Source organism: Lepisosteus oculatus, chromosome 23, assembly GCF_040954835.1.
Source record: "Lepisosteus oculatus isolate fLepOcu1 chromosome 23, fLepOcu1.hap2, whole genome shotgun sequence".
NCBI lineage: Eukaryota > Metazoa > Chordata > Actinopteri > Semionotiformes > Lepisosteidae > Lepisosteus > Lepisosteus oculatus.
Genome location: NC_090718.1, coordinates 6,063,711 through 6,081,697, shown reverse-complemented (window position 1 = coordinate 6,081,697; position 17,987 = coordinate 6,063,711). Strand labels below are relative to the sequence as shown.

At 40.4% G+C, this 17,987-nt stretch overlaps 1 protein-coding gene across 2 annotated transcripts; it reads left to right on the top strand.

The window, feature by feature from the left end:
• The first annotated feature begins 439 nt into the window (after positions 1–439).
• ift46 (intraflagellar transport 46 homolog (Chlamydomonas)) lies at positions 440–9,835 on the top strand. Of its 2 annotated transcripts, XM_006642277.3 has the most exons (12): positions 440–507; positions 2,024–2,120; positions 2,596–2,672; positions 3,008–3,138; positions 4,152–4,226; positions 4,388–4,481; positions 5,402–5,530; positions 6,362–6,480; positions 7,114–7,180; positions 7,594–7,654; positions 7,833–7,918; positions 9,161–9,835. In XM_006642277.3, the coding sequence occupies exons 1-12, from the start codon at positions 478–480 to the stop codon at positions 9,251–9,253; spliced, it is 1,059 nt and encodes a 352-aa protein (XP_006642340.2). In that variant the 5' UTR covers positions 440–477; the 3' UTR covers positions 9,254–9,835. The 2 variants fall into 2 exon arrangements, with proteins under 2 accessions (XP_006642340.2, XP_015193086.1); XM_015337600.2 differs by lacking the exon at positions 7,594–7,654.
• Positions 9,836–17,987: the final 8,152 nt, after the last annotated feature.

The window sequence follows — 17,987 nt, the reverse complement described above, 5'->3', positions numbered from 1 at the left end:
CGCAGTGAGTGTTTATATACTGATTAAACATATAATACATTGAAAATGGATCAAATGTTTAATTCCCATTCAGTTTTCTTTGAAAACGTTTTCCAATGCAAAATGTGTAGATTTTATTTTTCAATTCTGTAGCAATGCTTATTGCAAAAACTTAAAACTAAAGAAACTACATAAATTAAAAACTGGACAGGGGGTCGGTTTTTTTTCCTTGCAATACTTAAAGTCACTTAAATAGCTATGGAGATGGCTTGGGTGGAATGCGTTTATCGCACGGAGACCTTTCTAGAAAGAGAAAGGCTGGTAAGCATGGTAAAACAGTACAATTGAAAGAAAAGCTTCATTTTCAAATCCAACATGTATTAAATGGGATATATGTCCAGTGTGCAGCCAATCAGCAATTTACGCTGTTGTACGGAAATGACGTTTCGTTATCGCGAGATTTGGTCGTCCTTAGTGACTGTAAACAACTTCGTTTTAATGGAGGAGACAGACGCTGATCGACATAAGGTAATTAAAACAAATGTTTTTTTTGTCCAATAAATTACCATTTACGTTTCACAATTCATGCAATTTACATGGATTAACGTAAACGTAATATCTGTGATTGTCTCTCTTAACTGTGGTTTACATTTAAAACACGAAGCAAATGATTCCTCAGCGTGTGCACAATTAGCCAATCCTAATACGCTATAAAAATATATATATATATGCACGTGTTCTCTTATTTTACTTAAAATGCTATAATATGGAACACGGTGTCATGTGGTTTTCATGTTAGAAGGCAGTTTATTGTTGGTTTATTTTCTGGAGGAGGTATTGTAGAAAAAATGAGGTTGCTTTAAGCTATGGAGCCCCAGACTAGGCTGTCACCTGTTAGAAATCTTCGGATCGAGGTTTTTGAGAATTAAATAAGTCGTTTTCTGTTGTTACTGTGCAGTTTCTAACAATCATGAGCACAGTGTTGGAGTCCTTCATTTGAAATTTTTATTTTAATTTAACACATTTTAAATTACACGTATTTATTGGTACTCAATGTTTAAGTTCTAACATCGACTTATGCTAACTATAGATTCCACTTAACATGATTTAAGTTTATACTGGTGCCTACAGCAATATCTATGTCACAGGTGTGGCACGAAATATCAACAGCTTAAATGTCAGTGTAGTGTGAAATGAATGCTTAGGTCTCAAAATGATTGATATTTAGTTATTTTGTTTTTTTATAACCGCCTAATGTACTGATTTTGAAGTAGACCTAAATCATTCTAAATTTATGAAATCGTAAATATTCTTTCTGAATACTCATATATTGTATCTTCTGATTAATTAAGCTTTTCTTAATAAAATAAATTCGAAGCTTGGTCACATTTTGTTATAAATTCAGATTTATTACGGTTTTGATGATAATTTATATTTTATGCAGAAATTGCTAATGTATTAGATGGTGCAAAGTCACTGTGTGAATTCTGAATAAACTAAAATACTGAACTAGATGTCCACTGCTCGGGCTTGAGAGTGACAGATCTGCTTATTATAACTGTACTTCTAAAAATTTAATCACTATAAAGCATTATGGTCAGTAATCACCAGTTTAATGGAAGTATAATGAGGTGTAAAAATATCAAGAAAAGATGCCAACTTTGACTATCCCTGGTTCTGGAGAGCTGTAGTCCAGTACTTTGTATGTATCATTTATAAATGATCAATGATTAAAGACTTGGATCATGTGGGCTTTGATCAGTTCAGTAACGTAATTGTTAAATTAACTCAGGAGTGGTCATCTCCCACTTTTTCGATGCCCTTAATTGAATACATCACCAGCTCCAATGGTCAAAATAAACCGTTCCAAGTGTTTGGAAATGGCTAACTTTAAACCTGCTGGAGTGGGAGTCTTCGGACCGTTGGACCCAAGTGTTCATTGGCACAGCGTTCTGTCAGAGCAGGGTTATCCAAGTCCAGTCAGAGCTCCTGCAGTGCCTACCGTCCAGCTGAGACTGTTTCTCCTTCTCTGCCCTGGTGTCAGACCAAGCTGATTACAAACCAGCCGTACGACGAAAGTTTGGAGGTGAACGACTCGGAGGAGGTGGCCAGTCTGTACACCCCCACTCCACGAGTGCCAGGTGAGCAGCCTCGGACCTGCTCTTGATATTAAAGATGAGAGTGGTGTGTTCAGATTCTGAATATTAATAAATTGACCATGCTCAATACTCAAGCTGCTTTGGGATTTTTTTCAGTCGGTATACTGTAATATAGAATTAATCATAAATTGTTTTAGGTTTGATTGTGTTCCAATTTTATCTTTCCTAAAACATACATTTTTAGATATTTATTAAAGTTAGTCTACTAATCCAAGGCAGAGCCATTTTTTAAAACAATTCCGGGCAGCAAGGATTTAGCGATAAGCAGCATGTATATGTAGTAAATCTTCAATCACAGATGGAGTGTAGCTTTACTGAGGCTGTTCACGAACAAGGTCTCAATCTGCATTTCAAAATACTTGGAAAAGATGAGCGAAGGTGGAGAGTTGAAAAGAAAACGAGCCTGGGAGTCCCTGCACGAGATCCTTGTCCATGTTGTTGTTTTTTTGTGTTCCAGGATTCAAGAAGGCTCGAGGACAACTGCAGGCCATGGCCAACAACAGCAGTGATGAGTTTGAGGAGGACACCAACAAGGTACTAATGTTAAAAAAAGGTTCTTATATACCCTTTGAGCACAACTCAGTACATGCTGGCAGTGGTAGTACTGTACATACCACATGGTTAAAATGAATTCCAACCGCATTGACTGTTGCTTAATGTCTGACGTGTAATCAGCGTGTATTTGCATGTTACATTTGCAGTACAACCTCCTTAAATTACTGTCTCCAAGAATTGTGGCAGATTTAAGTGGTGGTATTAAAAAGCACCTCATTCACATCTGAAGGGCAGTGCTCATCCTCTGTACTGTGACTGAGGTACAATGTGTCTTGAAAAATGTGTGAACAGAATATTTGCCTATTAAACTGCAGGGAAAGAAGGTCCCTCAGCCTCCTGGACAGCTTGGCTTAAGTGAGAACGAGGAGGAGGAGGAAGATGAGGATGATTCTGATGAAACGGAGTCTGATGAAGAAGAAGGGGAACATGGATCTGCCCCCGAAGGGTGAGCGGAGGAGCAGTTGTTTTTAAACACAGTGTCACAAAGAGATTCTGACTGCTGCTTTACAGGCGGAAAACCAACACCAGCCCCAGAGGAATTCACTTGATCAATTTTTTGTAAAAGCATTTCTTGCATTGTCCTTTATAGAAGTGACCACATTTGACAACCCTGCTACCAATGATGAGCTATTTTGGCAGTTCATTATCATTTAAAAAATGCTTCTGACTGAAATAGAAGAGTAAAAAACGTGTGCCATTTTGTGAGAACATTAGCCCTCAGCCTACCAAACCTACCACTTGACATCAAGTCACCTGAGCCACAGATATTTTTCAGGAACCTTCCTGTCATCTTGAGGTGCCTTGACACTTGCCCAGCGCTGTATTCTTGTGCTCTCAGGGGCTTGCGGACCCCCTGCAGGATCATAGGGGTCTTGGGGAGGTCCCCTTCTAGGGTGGTATCTGCTCAGTCTTTTCTGCTCTCAATTCTGCCCTTTTCTTGCCACCTTTACCCTTCCCCTCGTGATGTTTCTCTATAGTTTACTCCATGAGGCAGACAATTTTCAGACCAACTCTTTTTTAATAGTCTTACACTATTTATCTCAAAGAGCCCATCTGTCTGTTGTAACAGAGTTTGTTAGGATTTACTTTGTGCCATCTACACTTTCTTACAAGTGCTGCTTTTGGATTTGTTTGCTCAGCTAGACCTCAGCTACTACACACTCTGTCTATCCTTAATCGACGACTCGCCTCACTATTGTATCCTTTGCTTCTTGATCTCAGGCTGCTATACCAGGGTCCAGTTTTGAGGCAAGATGGTGGTTTTCTAAGAAGCCTCCTTATTCTATCATACAGCCAAATAAAACACCTTAAGTAAATATACAGTTATTAAAAAATAAATATATTCTTTAAATGTATCTCATGCTAAATGTAGAATTAAATGTCGAGTTACCATTGCATTTTAAAACCCTCAACTATTTCAATTAAATGTTCAACTCCCAGTGATGTCCTTAATTTTAGAGCTTATGACCCTGCTGATTTTGACCATCTTCCCGTGACTACAGAGATCAAGGAGCTCTTCCAGTACATCACTCGGTGAGTAAAGCAGAATTTAGTGTCTTTTACTTTTATTTTCAGTTGGTCCTGTGTCTTATAATAAAATGAATGTTCTTGGTCATACAACTGTGACAAACTGTAAGGAAATTAGTGAAATTCAAAATCGCAAAACAAGCTTTTTTCTCTTTCTTCATTTATAGTTATACCCCCCAGACTATTGAACTGGATCACAAGCTGAAGCCTTTCATCCCTGACTTCATCCCGGCTGTGGGGGACATTGATGCTTATCTCAAGGTAAACTGAGCAGAGAGCTCTTAGACACTTGTGATGGCTTAGATTAGTTATACATATACTGTATACTCATCCTGGAATAACCTTGTTTCAAACAGCTCAAAGAGCTTTGGTGAAAACCAGCCTAAATTGCACTCCTCACCTCCTCTGTTAGGTTCCAAAGCCAAGATCTTGATCAGGACACAAGTATGCTCTCTTGTCTGAGAACCATCGAAATACAATACAGTACTGCTGAGAATTAGACTGCGATGAGTTGGTCACTCTGGGTCACTTCAACTGAGCCGAGCAGATAAAGCAGTCTATAAATATATCATCCTTTTAGAGTGGAATGCTCTTCTTGGAATCTCAAATATTTGGCATCGCTACCTTGGCATCCTGTCTTGATTTGTTTTTTTTGGAACTTCGTGCCATTGTGGTCCATGATGCTGGGGACGGTCAACAGTGAAGGCTTGGAATAAACCGGTGTTGCACAGTGCCTTCTTTGTCATAACTGTGTGATTTGTGCCTGGGTGTCCCTTGGTAGAAAGACCTCTGGTGGTGAGGGGGTACTACTGCATGATGCTGATTTTTTACACTGCCATTACTGTGAGCCTGCAAGCACCTGGCCGACTAGCCTCAGGCCCGAACTTGGGAAACCAATGTGTTTTTAATATCTGGAATTAACTGAGAAATGTGGGGAATCTAAAAATACATGCAAGAGTTTAGAATAATTATAATTTGAGGGTTAACCTGCAGTGGGAGTTTCCAGTCACAGCAATTAAAAAATTCACAGAGTTGCTGAATGTTCTGCATCGCTTCTTATTTCTGACTCTCTAGTTGCAAAGAACCCCTTTTAAAGCAGTGCATCAATCTGAGGCTGAGCTCTGTGTCTTTAGTCACTGACTGAAGAAAGTGAATGTAACCCAGTTCTGTTTAACCATTAGGTACCACGTCCTGATGGCAAGCCAGACAACTTAGGCCTGCTGGTTCTGGACGAGCCCTGCACCAAGCAGTCCGACCCCACTGTTCTGTCCCTTTGGCTGTCGGAAAACACCAAGCAGCACAACATCACGGTACTGATCACCATTGACACTTTCTCTGCACTGTCCACAAAATCATTATCACAGATTCGGTACACTTGAGAAGCTGTACAGCTGACCCAGATTATGCATTCAAGGGGAACTGCAGTCCCAGATTCTCCAATTATTAACTCCCAGTAAAAGAGTCAACTGGGTGAGAGCGAGAGTTGAGAGAATTGTGGCGTGAGGCGGCCCTTCCTGCTCACTAGTCCCTGTACTGACTGATGTACTGTGATGGACTAGCGGATAAGTACAGGTTGTGCAGCTGACATTCCACTGCAGAACTGTTCCAACGTGATCTGCGTGCAGAGTTAACAAGTAAGTTGTGTTTATCAGCAAACCCATCTTCAGGTTGAGAGCAATGTTTCTATTGGAATAAAAGAGATGTATGCACAAGCCTGCTTGTTTCCAATGTAAGGAGCCCAGTTCATGTCAGCAGAAGTGTTGTTGCCTTGTCTGATTCGCAAGCAATGACGGCAAATGTGGCGCTGCACATGCATGGCAATATAGTCTATTGTGTGATGTAAATTGGAGATTCTACATGTTACTGTGTGAAATGTGCTCATCAGTTCCAATTCTTTCAAACCCAGAAATATAAAAAAAGCATCACACCTTTAAGTTCTTATTAAGGGCAGATTTATAAACCCAACTTATTCTATGTAAAGACTCAGTTCATCGTGTCTAAACTGACAGCTGTTTAAAAAACTGTCAGAAATTGGTGCTGAAACAAACGCAGCCCTTTTTTTTTAAAGATCTATGAAAGTGTCACCGCTTCAGTGGACATAAGGTTTGACAGGCTGTTGTGTCTGTGTTTGTTGTCATCAGCAAATGAAGGTGAAGAGCTTGGAGAACCCGGAAAAAAACCCGAAGGCAGTTGATAACTGGATTGAGAGCATCAGTGAACTGCATCGATCCAAACCCCCAGCCACTGTGCACTACACCAGGTGGGTGCAGCGATCACCCCTTCCAGTCACAGCGCACTGGGAAAGGCCCCTGTGCTGAATTTAGCAGTAGCTGAATTTGAAATATATTAAACTGTTGGTCTACAGGTAAATGTGCACACAAAAACAAATGTGCACACGTTTATGAATTCCAGAGATCAGTGGCTACATGAGATCAGTTTTACTCGATCGTGCGGTGAAAAATAACATGCTTTATATGTTTTAAGGTTTTCTTTTGTTTATTCAGTCGATGTAAAAGAAACCTACCATGCAGTTACATTTTAATGGCTTCCTAATTTTAATTTTATTTGAGTGTTATTTCAGAGAGGATACTTATTCAGGTTGTGTTCATGATGGGTTTTTTTATAGACAATACCTTGTTTTTTTTTTCAGCTCTTTGTTTACCGTTTTTCTTATGTATATTTTTCTGTTATTATAGACCGTCCAAAATAAAAAAGACATAGACTGTTCTATCGTAAAGCATAATATTGAGCCCTTAATTCAACAAATAAACACAAACAACATAAATGTATTATTATGTCAATTGTAATTGTTTTATAATAATGTTTGATAACGTTTCTCCAGTGTTGTACACTCTATGCGCTTCATGACTATAATGCTGTGTGCTATGTGCAGGCCAATGCCAGACATTGACTCTCTGATGCAAGAGTGGCCTCCAGAGTTTGAGGAGTTATTAGGAAAGGTAAAGGTCTCCTTTAAACTTTGCTCAGTTGTTGTTTCTGTTTGACCTTTGCCACCTTTTCCCTTATTCGTTAGCAAGAATGATCTGCTTAGACATATACACAGTATATAAACAATCAGGTTTATATTGTCTTTTCAACCAGTGATTTATTTAGGTTAAATATTTCTGTTCTTCTGTTCTGCTAATCTCTTTAAGACTGACTGCTGTTATTGTAAAATAATTCCGGGATGTGAATCGTCATGGGTTAATATGTCAGCAATGATGCTGTACATTTTTAATGAGCTTTTAGTGTAATATTTTAACAGTTTTGTGGAAATAAAATTTGAGTTTCACATGCTGGATAGTTCTGACTCATATGTATTATGTCTGCAGCTCAGAAACAGGCTTACAGATTTTTTTTTGTCTTTCTTAAGGTCAGTCTTCCCACAGCTGACATTAACTGTGACCTGGGAGAGTATATAGACATGATCTGTGGTGAGACACGGCTTTCTTAAAAAGATAAACTTAGAACATTTGATGTTTGAGCTACGCTTTTAACAGTATGTTCGGTATAATAGCCTTCACTGCATGTGTTTTCTCATACTGCATTGACTTTGTAAATCTGTGGTTTTATGAGTGCCGCTGAAATGATTTTGTTTTGTGTTTCTCACAGCTGTCCTTGACATCCCTGTGTATCAGAGCCGAATTCAGTCCCTTCACGTGCTGTTCACACTGTACTCCGAGTTCAAGAACTCTCAGGTGCTCACTCTACTGTAGCTTGATTCAGGCTTGTGTAGAATAAGTAACAGACGTGATTTCAGATCAGAGCAGTGGCTTTTCAACTGCAGCCATGCACTTAATTTTATGGTGAACTTAACAGCCTTTCAGGCTACTGAATACTATTCTTAGTGAATACTAAGTATTTTTTAGAGAGTATGTATACTGTACTTGTAAGACAAGTAACAGGTTTGAGTTGAAACTGCTTTGAAAGATATTAAGCTTCTTTTTAGACCTGGGTTTTTCATTGTGTTTTTAAACAGTGAGCACTTTTCAATGGAGAATTAGGCAAATTATTTTGTCTCATATGCAATTCATGTCTGGTATGTAAATATCTAGAGGACGTACTTTTTAGGTTTGGTGTACTGTACTTTTTCACCAATTGTCAGAGTATTTATTACAGTTTTTTTTCTTACAGAGGGTAGTATTACACAGTACATTCATATATATAGTTTCCTCAAAGTGTGTACCAGCAGGTAGTGCTCTTTTGTGTAGTCCAGATTTTGAAACCCCATGTCCCCGTATAGAGACCAGCAACACTGCTGTAGGATGTACTGTTCCTCTGACTGTTTAAGTAATCGACTTCTCTTGGTTATTAAAGATCCATGGCAGTGTTCGCAGATATAGGGATGCTAACCCAGGTGCTTTGGTTCCACCTCAGGTTTGCTCAGCCTGGGCTACCCAAATTTTCCCAATTCATTAAAGTGAAGCAGTTTCTGGCTTCTCTGTCTGTTTTACTCTGCTGGGTGCTGCACAACAGTGGGGATGAAGTGGACCAACCCCTATAAATGAGGCAATTTTGGATATGTTGAGATGAAGAGCACTATCCAAATGTGGTGCATTAATATTAATTATGAATCTCAAAGATCTGGAAACACTGTGTACGGGGAGGCTAGGATAGAGAAGAGTACTGCTGAGTTTGTCATGCTCTTCAGAATCGCTGTTTGAGGGAAGCAGTGTGTGTACGGTGGGTGTGTGTTACCCGATTTCGTGAGGTTCAAGTGGGGAGCAGTGGCAGAGGAACAGATACGTGCTAATTCAACACTGAGAATTGGAAAAAACAAACAGCGTTTTGAAGAATTACATTTTACTGCTTAGTGATTCATCATTTCGGCGTACAGATTTGATATGAAATGTAGATTTGGGCGAGACTGCACTTTCTTTTACTTATTAGTCATTAATCATTTAATTGTTGTCGTTAACCTTCAATTTCGTTGTCTGCAGCACTTCAAGACATTGGCAGAGGGCAAGAAATCCAGCACCTCCTCAGTACCCCGCTCGGGCACAGGGGACCCCGAGACACTGACCTTTGAATAAGGACACTCCCTCCATTCTGCTTTGTTTTCTTTGGTTTGTTTTTTCTCTTTGGATTCCAGGCCCCTTTATCACAATATAAAGCATTTCACTGCAGACAGACTGTGATTGGACTGGACTTCCTGGCTCCTGTGTTTTGAGCTTGTTATAAGATCCTGGCCTGTTGGACCTTGGGGGTCTCTGTCTCCTCGCACTCCTCTTCATCCCTCTATCTGTGCTGGCCTTAATGCAGGACTCTAACCAGCACTGGTGACTAACCACGACTACCCACCCTTCCACACGAAGAGACAGAGCCCCTTTGACATCAGAGGATACCCTGAGGGAAGGGCTAGAGTTCAGGAAGCTCAGTTCCTTCAGAGATTCTTAGGGTTGGTTCAGATCCAAAAAACAGGGATTTGCTTTTCAGGAGCAGAACCACTGCTATTAAAATGAACAGGTGAACATTGGTATGTGGGTGGGAGCTAAGCCAGCGTTGATCCATAATTTTCATTGCAGTGGGAAGTTGTGAGTTTATTTGTTTTTTTCAGGAGAGAAAAATGAGATTTTGAGATTAATATAAGATTTAATAATAAATCTGAAAACGGATTTCGGCTTTTAAGCACTCATTTTTTAAGCGTCTGCTTTCTGTTTGGTTTTAAGAATTTATTTTTCTTTGCTCAATAATGATGTTGTGCTTAGGTGTGAACATTATCATAAGACAGGCCTGTAATGCGTGGGATGTGTGGTTTTGTGTGTTGTCACTTAAAAACACTCGCATAAATATTTATTTATACACATTTACTTAGCAACTGAACAGTTATTTCCACGTTGTTCTCACAGGAAGCTTCTCAATGTTTGAGCTTTTTGTCACACATGCACATTTTTATACGGCACTTGGCTAAAGGTTTTATACTGACTATTTCCACATAAATACATAAAAAACAGTTCTTCTAATGCTTTAAATGTACCTGATTTTCTGACTTGTCTATTAATCATATAGTATTTAGAGACCAGACTTTCCTCTTTGCGGTACAATAGTATAGAAGTTCTTATGTATTATTACATGTTTGTTTAATATTTTCCACCAAATGAGGGGAGTATCTGCTGAAACTGGTTTACATATTCTGGCATTCAGTGTGTTCTCAGTTTGCAGGTTTGGGTCTTGTTTTCATATTTCATCCAAAACCCCAGTGATCAATGGGAATCTGAAGCATTCAGAGCAGAAGTTGATAAATGCTTCTCTTTTTAAATATTGTACTTCCATATGCTTCCATATATTTTTTATATTTTTATATATACCTTTATAAAAATATTGTTCAGAATGCCATTTTCTGTACAGAGGGTTAATATTCTGATTAATGTCCAGAAACTGTTAATTTAATGTGAATTTGTTTCGTAATATATTAATCAAAATAAAAGTCACTTATACTTAAAATACTTACTTAAATACCATACTTAAAATTAGGTGACATAACATTTAAAATGTTATGCAAAACCTAAGATTAATATTCCTATAAGAAAAAACAAAAGGGTTGTTCTTTCTTCTGAATCTTAGTTGGTTTCATTCGGATTAGATATTAAACCTCTTAAACCCACTGTAATAAGCACACTGTAATAAAATAAGTGGAATGGTGACAAAAGGCTGTTCTCTCTCTTGGATAAAGTTTCTTTGCATGTGCATGTAAATGTAAGATATAATCTTCCCACTGCTTTCTTTCTGCATAATGCTACTTTTTAATGTTCGTCTTGGCCACCTGCTGGAGAAGCAGGACTCAGTAACTCGATTCATTTTTTTTCTGTTCTTCAATATCGGCGGATAAGATCACGGTTTAATTTTCCCCTTATCTTGTTAAGAAATGATGACTGTTGAATATTTCTGTCCTCTTAGCTAGAATGTATGTGTACAGTATATGAGAGCCATATTTTACTTGGAGTCGCCAAAACAGTTTTTGACTAGAAAAGCCTCTCATGCTTAATGTAATACGCTTAAGTATTCTCTGTAAATTGGAGCACAATCCTCCGTGCTTTGATATTCATATTTTCTTTATTAGTTCAGTTTATTAAAATGCCTACCTGCCCTACACATACATAATTCTTATTAACATACGTTAGTCATTATTGTTAAGGTTTAATCCATAATCTTTAAGGTTTTAATGATTACATTATTTTATCAGAAAACTTTTCAAAGACACCTTTCAAAACAGAATGATGGCTGCATATATTAAAGACATGAAAAGTCAATTTCCCTACTAGAGAGATTGCCACGGTTGGCCTGTCACACCTGACACTGCTCTCTTTGTGTGTCAGACTGTAGAGGAAGTGGGAAGGAAAAAAGCGAATCAATTAATCTAATTTGATTGAAATAACATCCTGACAAGTACCGCGGATGGGAAGATTCTGTACAATAAAAAGCTGCTCAGTCTCCTGAAAAAAAAGCTGCGTTTTGCCTGTATTTCCACCTGTTTATTAAATAGGAGGGAATATTATGGGAAGGCACTGCCATAACGCAGTGGGTAAGAAAGATTTTTATTAGCTCTAAGCTCTGATGGTTCTGTATATTCCTGCAAACAGTTTGCATTTGCAGTTTGTACGGAAGCTGAAATGTCCTGCTTGTTCAATTATGCTGGATTGCTTTTGAGAGACTTTATGTTGGAATGGGAGGTTGTTGGTGCCGTGTTGTTTGTGATGTTGCTGTGTTGTCTTGATTGGCAGCTTTGGTGTTGCTCATAGTGCTTGTTGCTGTGGTACCAAGGACTCAGCCCAAGAGCCTGCACGATGAGCTCCTGTTGAAGAGGAAGAATGTCCTTGCAAACCGATGGTTGGGGATTCTGGGCACAAAGAAAAGGTGAGTCTGCTTTACCTAATACCTCTTACTGTACTCCCTACAGAGGCTACCTTCTTTCAGAGACTTTGAAGATTTGTTAGAAAAATATAATCACTTCTGTTTTTGTCATTTTTACTTTTTTTTTCTTATGCTTTTTATAGTGCTCTGTATGGTTTCTATAATCTAAACCTAAAATGGGTAACTTGCACTTACTGAACATCTCACACATTTGCTTGTGTTTTGCCCAGTGTTTTAAGTGTTGGAACTTATCGTTTTCCATACAACTGCAGTATTCCTTGCTTTTGAGCTCCAGCGCTGCACATGTAGTACTTGTAGTACTTGTCTTGCATGAGAGTTCGTAGGTCTGACCGAGGTTAGGACGAGGTGTGGGCTAGTGCTTTGAGCTGGAAATTTGTACTTATGGCTGAAGGAGAGGTTTTGTAGTAGTGCCTGTCTTACTACTGTCTGTGGGAGGAAACCGGAGCACACAGAATTTGTATGTTCACCCTAGAACATGGGGAGAATGTACAGACACCACCCTCAGGGCCAGAATTGAACCCAGGGCCCCAGCGTTGCGAGACAGCATTACTAACCACTGCGCCACTGTGCTGCCTGAAACCGCAAGTACAGCTTAGTTCCATGCTGCAGAAAAACAGAAAAGGCATTAACCTTTACCTTCTGCCTTTGGACCCAACACATACTTATGCATCTCCCCTCTCTACCATAACATGCTGATGTTAAATTAAAGAAATTGCCGTGCTTTTTTCTCCTGTTTCTCCCTGTTGCAGGTGCACCTGCTCCTTCTATTCACTGGGCGAGCAATCAGCAGTGCGGATTCACTCTTTTCAGACTGTGAAGACGAGCCCCATGCTGCAGTGCACCAGCTGGATGGAACAGCACTGCACCTCTGCCTGTATTTCCCAGGCCATGGAGTTCGTCCGCAGCAAGTCCTGCCTCGCCAGCTTCTTCTGCAGCCGCCTGGGCACCCTGACTGAGCCTGTTGTCGTAAGGCACTGTCCTAACTGCGCAATTCAACTGTGTTTCAGCCCCAAAGTTCATAGGCAACTGTGCGGAGGGTCCAGGTTTTGTCAAGACTCGTAAAATCGTCAATTGCAAGCCCAGTCCTCTACTGGAAAGACCGATTCTCATATATTTTATTTAGTACAGCTGTGTATTGTGTATGTCATCAAATGTCTTAAAAATCAGGAAATACCAAATAGCTTATCAGCATCAGCAATTTCCTCGAAACCTCCTCTAGGGTTTTGTACTCTTACAACAGCTTCTCTTTAATTAACCTTAAACAAAATGTTGAAAATTTTAATCACAACAGCTGCTGGTACGTTATACATGAGCAGTGCATATCTACTAGCCAATAGGAAGTGTTGCCAGTCTAATCTAACTAACTCATTGTCAGGTGCTCCTCGTCGTTATTATTTGTTGCTCTCTGCAGCGTAGTTGAGCATACATGCAGGCTGCCATCCAAGGTGTTGCTGTCTTTAATTTATATATTTTATTACCTGCAGAACGGGTTGTGAGTGCCGTGCATCAGCCCAAAGTTCTCTGTAGTGACAAACGATGCCACTAGATCTGACCATCATAATGACATCCTGTTTTCCATTTCTTGGTGCGCTAATTCTGTGTTCATTGTTAATTATTACACCTTTGCACCAGTCCGAAATGCATTCACCTATCCATTTTCCATTTTTACCACTGAATCATCCAGTTTAGGTTTGTGGGGGACAACGGTGGCGAGGCAGGGTACACTCTGGGCAGGACACCAGTCCATCACAGGGCACACACACACAAACTCACACCAGGGCCATTTTCCCCAGAACAGCCTACTAACCTCCCAGTACGTCCTGGGACTGTGGGGGAATACTGGAGAACCCAGGGGAAACCCACATGGACATGGGGAGAACATACAGACCCCATGCTGATAGGAGCTCCAGGATTGAACCCAAGAGCTCCCAGCCAGCAATGCTAACCACAGCACCACCATCCCGCCCTGCCTACATATATATGCATAGGACATAGTGTTACATATTAGAAAGGGCTGACGTGTAGCCCTGCATTGCGCCCCTGTCTGTCTGTTGCAGGTGGGCCTGGTCATCCAGAACAGGCAGTGCTTCCAGCCCCAGGTGATCTGGCACACTGAGTACAAGCTGATGTGTGAGAACGGCACCTTCACTGGCTCTGGGCTGCAGGACTGAGATCACAGCCCGCTGTGGGACTCCACGTCTCCCTGTGGTGGCGCTGTGAGGCTCCTCTTCGTGCTTCTTGAACACGTGTTTTATCCCATCTCTGTAAAACCGCTGTCAGAAAGATCTCTCTTCCCCAGTCTCTTTCCCTCCCTTGAGTTGGATGAGGTGTGGTGAGGCCAAATGAACCCCCCGCCGCTCTTTAAAAAGCAACGCAGGACTGATGTGCTGTGTTTTTGTGCATTGCTGTGTACTTTGCTTATGGGTGAGTCAGTTCTTGCCAGCTCCCCTTTTGTGCACAGTGAATGAATAACTCTTATTTCACTTTATTGTGTCACAAAATAATAGAAAAGCTTAGCGCCCCATTAAACTTCATGAAGAGTTGAGTAGTGCATGCTTGTTTATTATTTTAAAATTTAGAACAGCTTGCGCCCTTGTGTTAAAAAAAAGGTCTAGTGATTTTGTAAATCCCTCTATTGAAATGAACCTAACGTAATAAGACTAAGATACTAGAAGATCTGGATGTTTGTGTGTAGGAAAACATTGGGTATTAACATTTTGATGTGTTCTTCAGAATAAAGGCATGAGTTAGTGTTGTGTCCCATGTTCTAGACAGCTGTATGACAATGTTTTGCTTTCCTCACTTGAGTTCATCAGCCTAGTTCAGGGATTTAGTGTGGTGTAGGTGACTTCTGTAGGTGACTTAACTGAATGCTAGGCAGAACAAAATGGCACTTTCCAGTCTTTAGTTTATTGCAGTGCTGTTTCTCAATACAGTCACCTATAGCTACCATTTACAGGAAGTATACATTAGTTTATGATGGAAAGAATATTGACTGAGCACCAGCTTTATAAATTAACATTTAACAAGCAGTAAAGGCTACTATGTATTTGTTTTGCCACAAGCTATTAATGCTGTTTCAGACTGGTCTTATTTATAAAAGATTTACAGAACCACAATCAGAAAAATGTAAAACTGCATATTTTGACAGCATTTCTCCAGCTCAGGAAGTAGAATGCTTTTTAACACAGCACCAAAATATTTTATGAGGCATTAAAATTAATAAAAATGTATTCCCTACAAAACTACTGAAATAGCACGTGGTTTCATTTGTAGCTCTTCTCTTGTTCTCTTTAGAGCTGCTGGGAGATTCTGTAGGAAATACTGTAGGTCACTGCACAACAGTGAAATGAGATGAGTATTTAACTCATTATACAAGTTAAATCTGTATGATGTGCTAGTGAGGGCTCATTTAGAATAAGGTGTACAATGGCCAACACGCTGCAGAAAAGATATTACTTCTTTTTTTTTAATCAGTCAGAAAAGAACAACAGGATCCATCCCTGAGTTTTTCTTTTCAGAGGAAACCGTGAAAAGCAACCTGTGGGAACTACTGTACATAGAAGTGTGTTTAAAAGTTAGAACAGGGTCTGGATGGGCAGAACCACAAGCTGGAGGTGTGAGGTGTCCTGACACTGACCGCAGGGCTGCTAAGAGCTGTGCACCAGACTGGACTGAAAGAACCCGATGTGGATGTACCTTGGAAAAAAGACTTTCTAGGTAAAATTTCAAGTGGAAAATGTAAGAGAAAGGTAAGCTAAGAGAGTATTCAGGTTCATCAGCATTGCTGGAGTTATATTCTGGAACGATAAAATATTTCCTACAGCCTTTTAGAATTGTGCCCTTTGGTTTTCTTAGTTTCATTATCTTCAGACAAGCTAAATCAAATTGGTATTCATACCAATTAGTTTCTCGTTTTGAAGGCTGTAATAATTGTCTGCTTGTTTTGTGTCTTGCAAAAAAAAAATACCCACTGTTTTTTAAAAATACACACACTCAGGAAGAATAAATATTCCCATGATCCTGAACTTCATTTCTAGCTATACATTAAGCAGGTTTTAGAAAATAGTGTTTTGTTTATTAGCTCCTATCTACTTCAGGCTACTTTCTTAACCATTGTGCTTTCATCGTGTGTCCCTGACCTGAGAGACAGTCATTGTTTTTCTGCAGGAGCTGATTTGCCTGGCTGTTCACCAGAGCTTCCCTAATGTTTGCCTTGGTAATGTCAGGGTAGTATTTTTGCATTTTTACTGTGGCTTTACTGGAGTGTTTCCTGTAGTTTTCTATGGCTTTAGCACAGTTGCGCTCCACTAGGGCACATACAAGGACAAAACCAAGGTAAAAATATCCCTGATATTCTGCTCCAGGATGTGCTGAAGCCACACCGAATTCATGCTCGACGGTCGGGATGAGGCTCTGCTGTTGGAAGGTGGAGCCCCTGGTTAATGAACAGAACAGAAGGGCTCTCTTCTCTGACTGGCGGCTTCCTTTCCCTGTGCTGCAGGTGCACCTGCTCGTTTTACGTGCTGGACGAAGGCTCCCGGCCCAAAACGCGGATTCACTCCTTCAAGACGGTGAAAACGCACCGTATGCTGCACTGCTCCAACACGGTGGAGCAGCTCTGCACCTCGACCTGCTTCTCTCATGCCATGAGGTTCCTGCGCAGCACGCCCTGCCTGGCCAGCGTCTTCTGCAGCCAGCTGGGCACCGTGCCACGGGCCACCCAAGTAAGACAGCTTCACCGTCACCCCCCGTCAGGCAGCACCTGCTAATCCCATGACTGACGCCGCACGCGTCCTCAAGCATTGTGATCTTTTTGATCCATTGCTATTAAATCTTTGTCCTTCTCATACTCAAGCAATGCATCACACACCCCTCTGAGGTTCTTTGGCCATTGCTTGTCGAGCGATCGCACTATCATCAGACACCGCAGAATTTCATCATCAGGAGAAGCGTGGCCCTTAAACCATCTGGCTTGTCTGAAGTATCGCTGTCTTTAGACTGCGTGTTGGTTTCTTTGTGATTGAATTTTGTTTTAAGTAAAGTTGTTGCTCAGTAATTACGCAACAAGTGTTTGCTAGTTTCCCCTATAATACCTGCAGTTGCGTGCTACTTCTGTTATTGACAATGCTGCGGTTTGAAAGGCCGAAGTGCAGCTAGAAGCCTGCATGTCTGCCCTGCTGCTCACAGGCCTGCTGTATTACACTCTGCACTCTCCTTGGTTGGCTCTCTCTTCCATTTCGATTCTTACATGAAGGAGACATTATTTGCTGAGTTTCACAGCAGTTTTGGTGTGAAAACAGAATATTTCTGGTGGAACTGTGTGCATTTCTTTGATTTGACAGTGTTTTCTGCAATTCTTTTCCTTCCCTGTTTTGAATTTTGTGCTTGCATGTACGCATACTGTATTATACAACTGTGAGTAGCGCATCTTTTAATGTTGCACAATCATCAAGCAATCTAAATGTAGTGCAGAGTTGTGGCTCTGGTCCTGTATGTCAGCCCTGTACTGTATGTCTGTCCACAGGTTGGACTTGTGATCTGGAGTCCGCAGTGTTTTCCAGCCCGTCTTGTCTGGCGCACGAAGTACAAGCTAACGTGTGAGAATGGAAGCTATATCGGCTCATAGGGACTCTACCCTGGAACACTCCACAAGACTCTCCTAGTCTTCTAGCCTGTGCAGACTGGTGTTTCTGGATGTTATTTTTCCTCATTTCTTTGGTTTCATGAAATATCCCACTCGAACATCTGCTTTAATCCAGACAGTATGTTTTCAGAAAATATTAATGCGGCTTTCAATGCTTTTGTATGAATCTCCCTCTTTTTCACTTTTAATAGTATTCACGGAATCTAATAAGTGTTTTAACTAGTGAGTTTGGAACCCTTTATAAAGAA

What these genes read in the sequence shown, in the direction of transcription:
- ift46 (XM_006642277.3), top strand. Translation starts at nt 478, where the DNA reads ATGGAGGAGACAGACGCTGATCGACATAAG. An exon ending in CATGGATCTGCCCCCGAAGG is followed by an intron (nt 3,139 to 4,151) that starts GTGAGCGGAGGA and finishes CCTTAATTTTAG; the next exon opens with AGCTTATGACCCTGCTGATT. An exon ending in GTATATAGACATGATCTGTG is followed by an intron (nt 7,655 to 7,832) that starts GTGAGACACGGC and finishes TGTTTCTCACAG; the next exon opens with CTGTCCTTGACATCCCTGTG.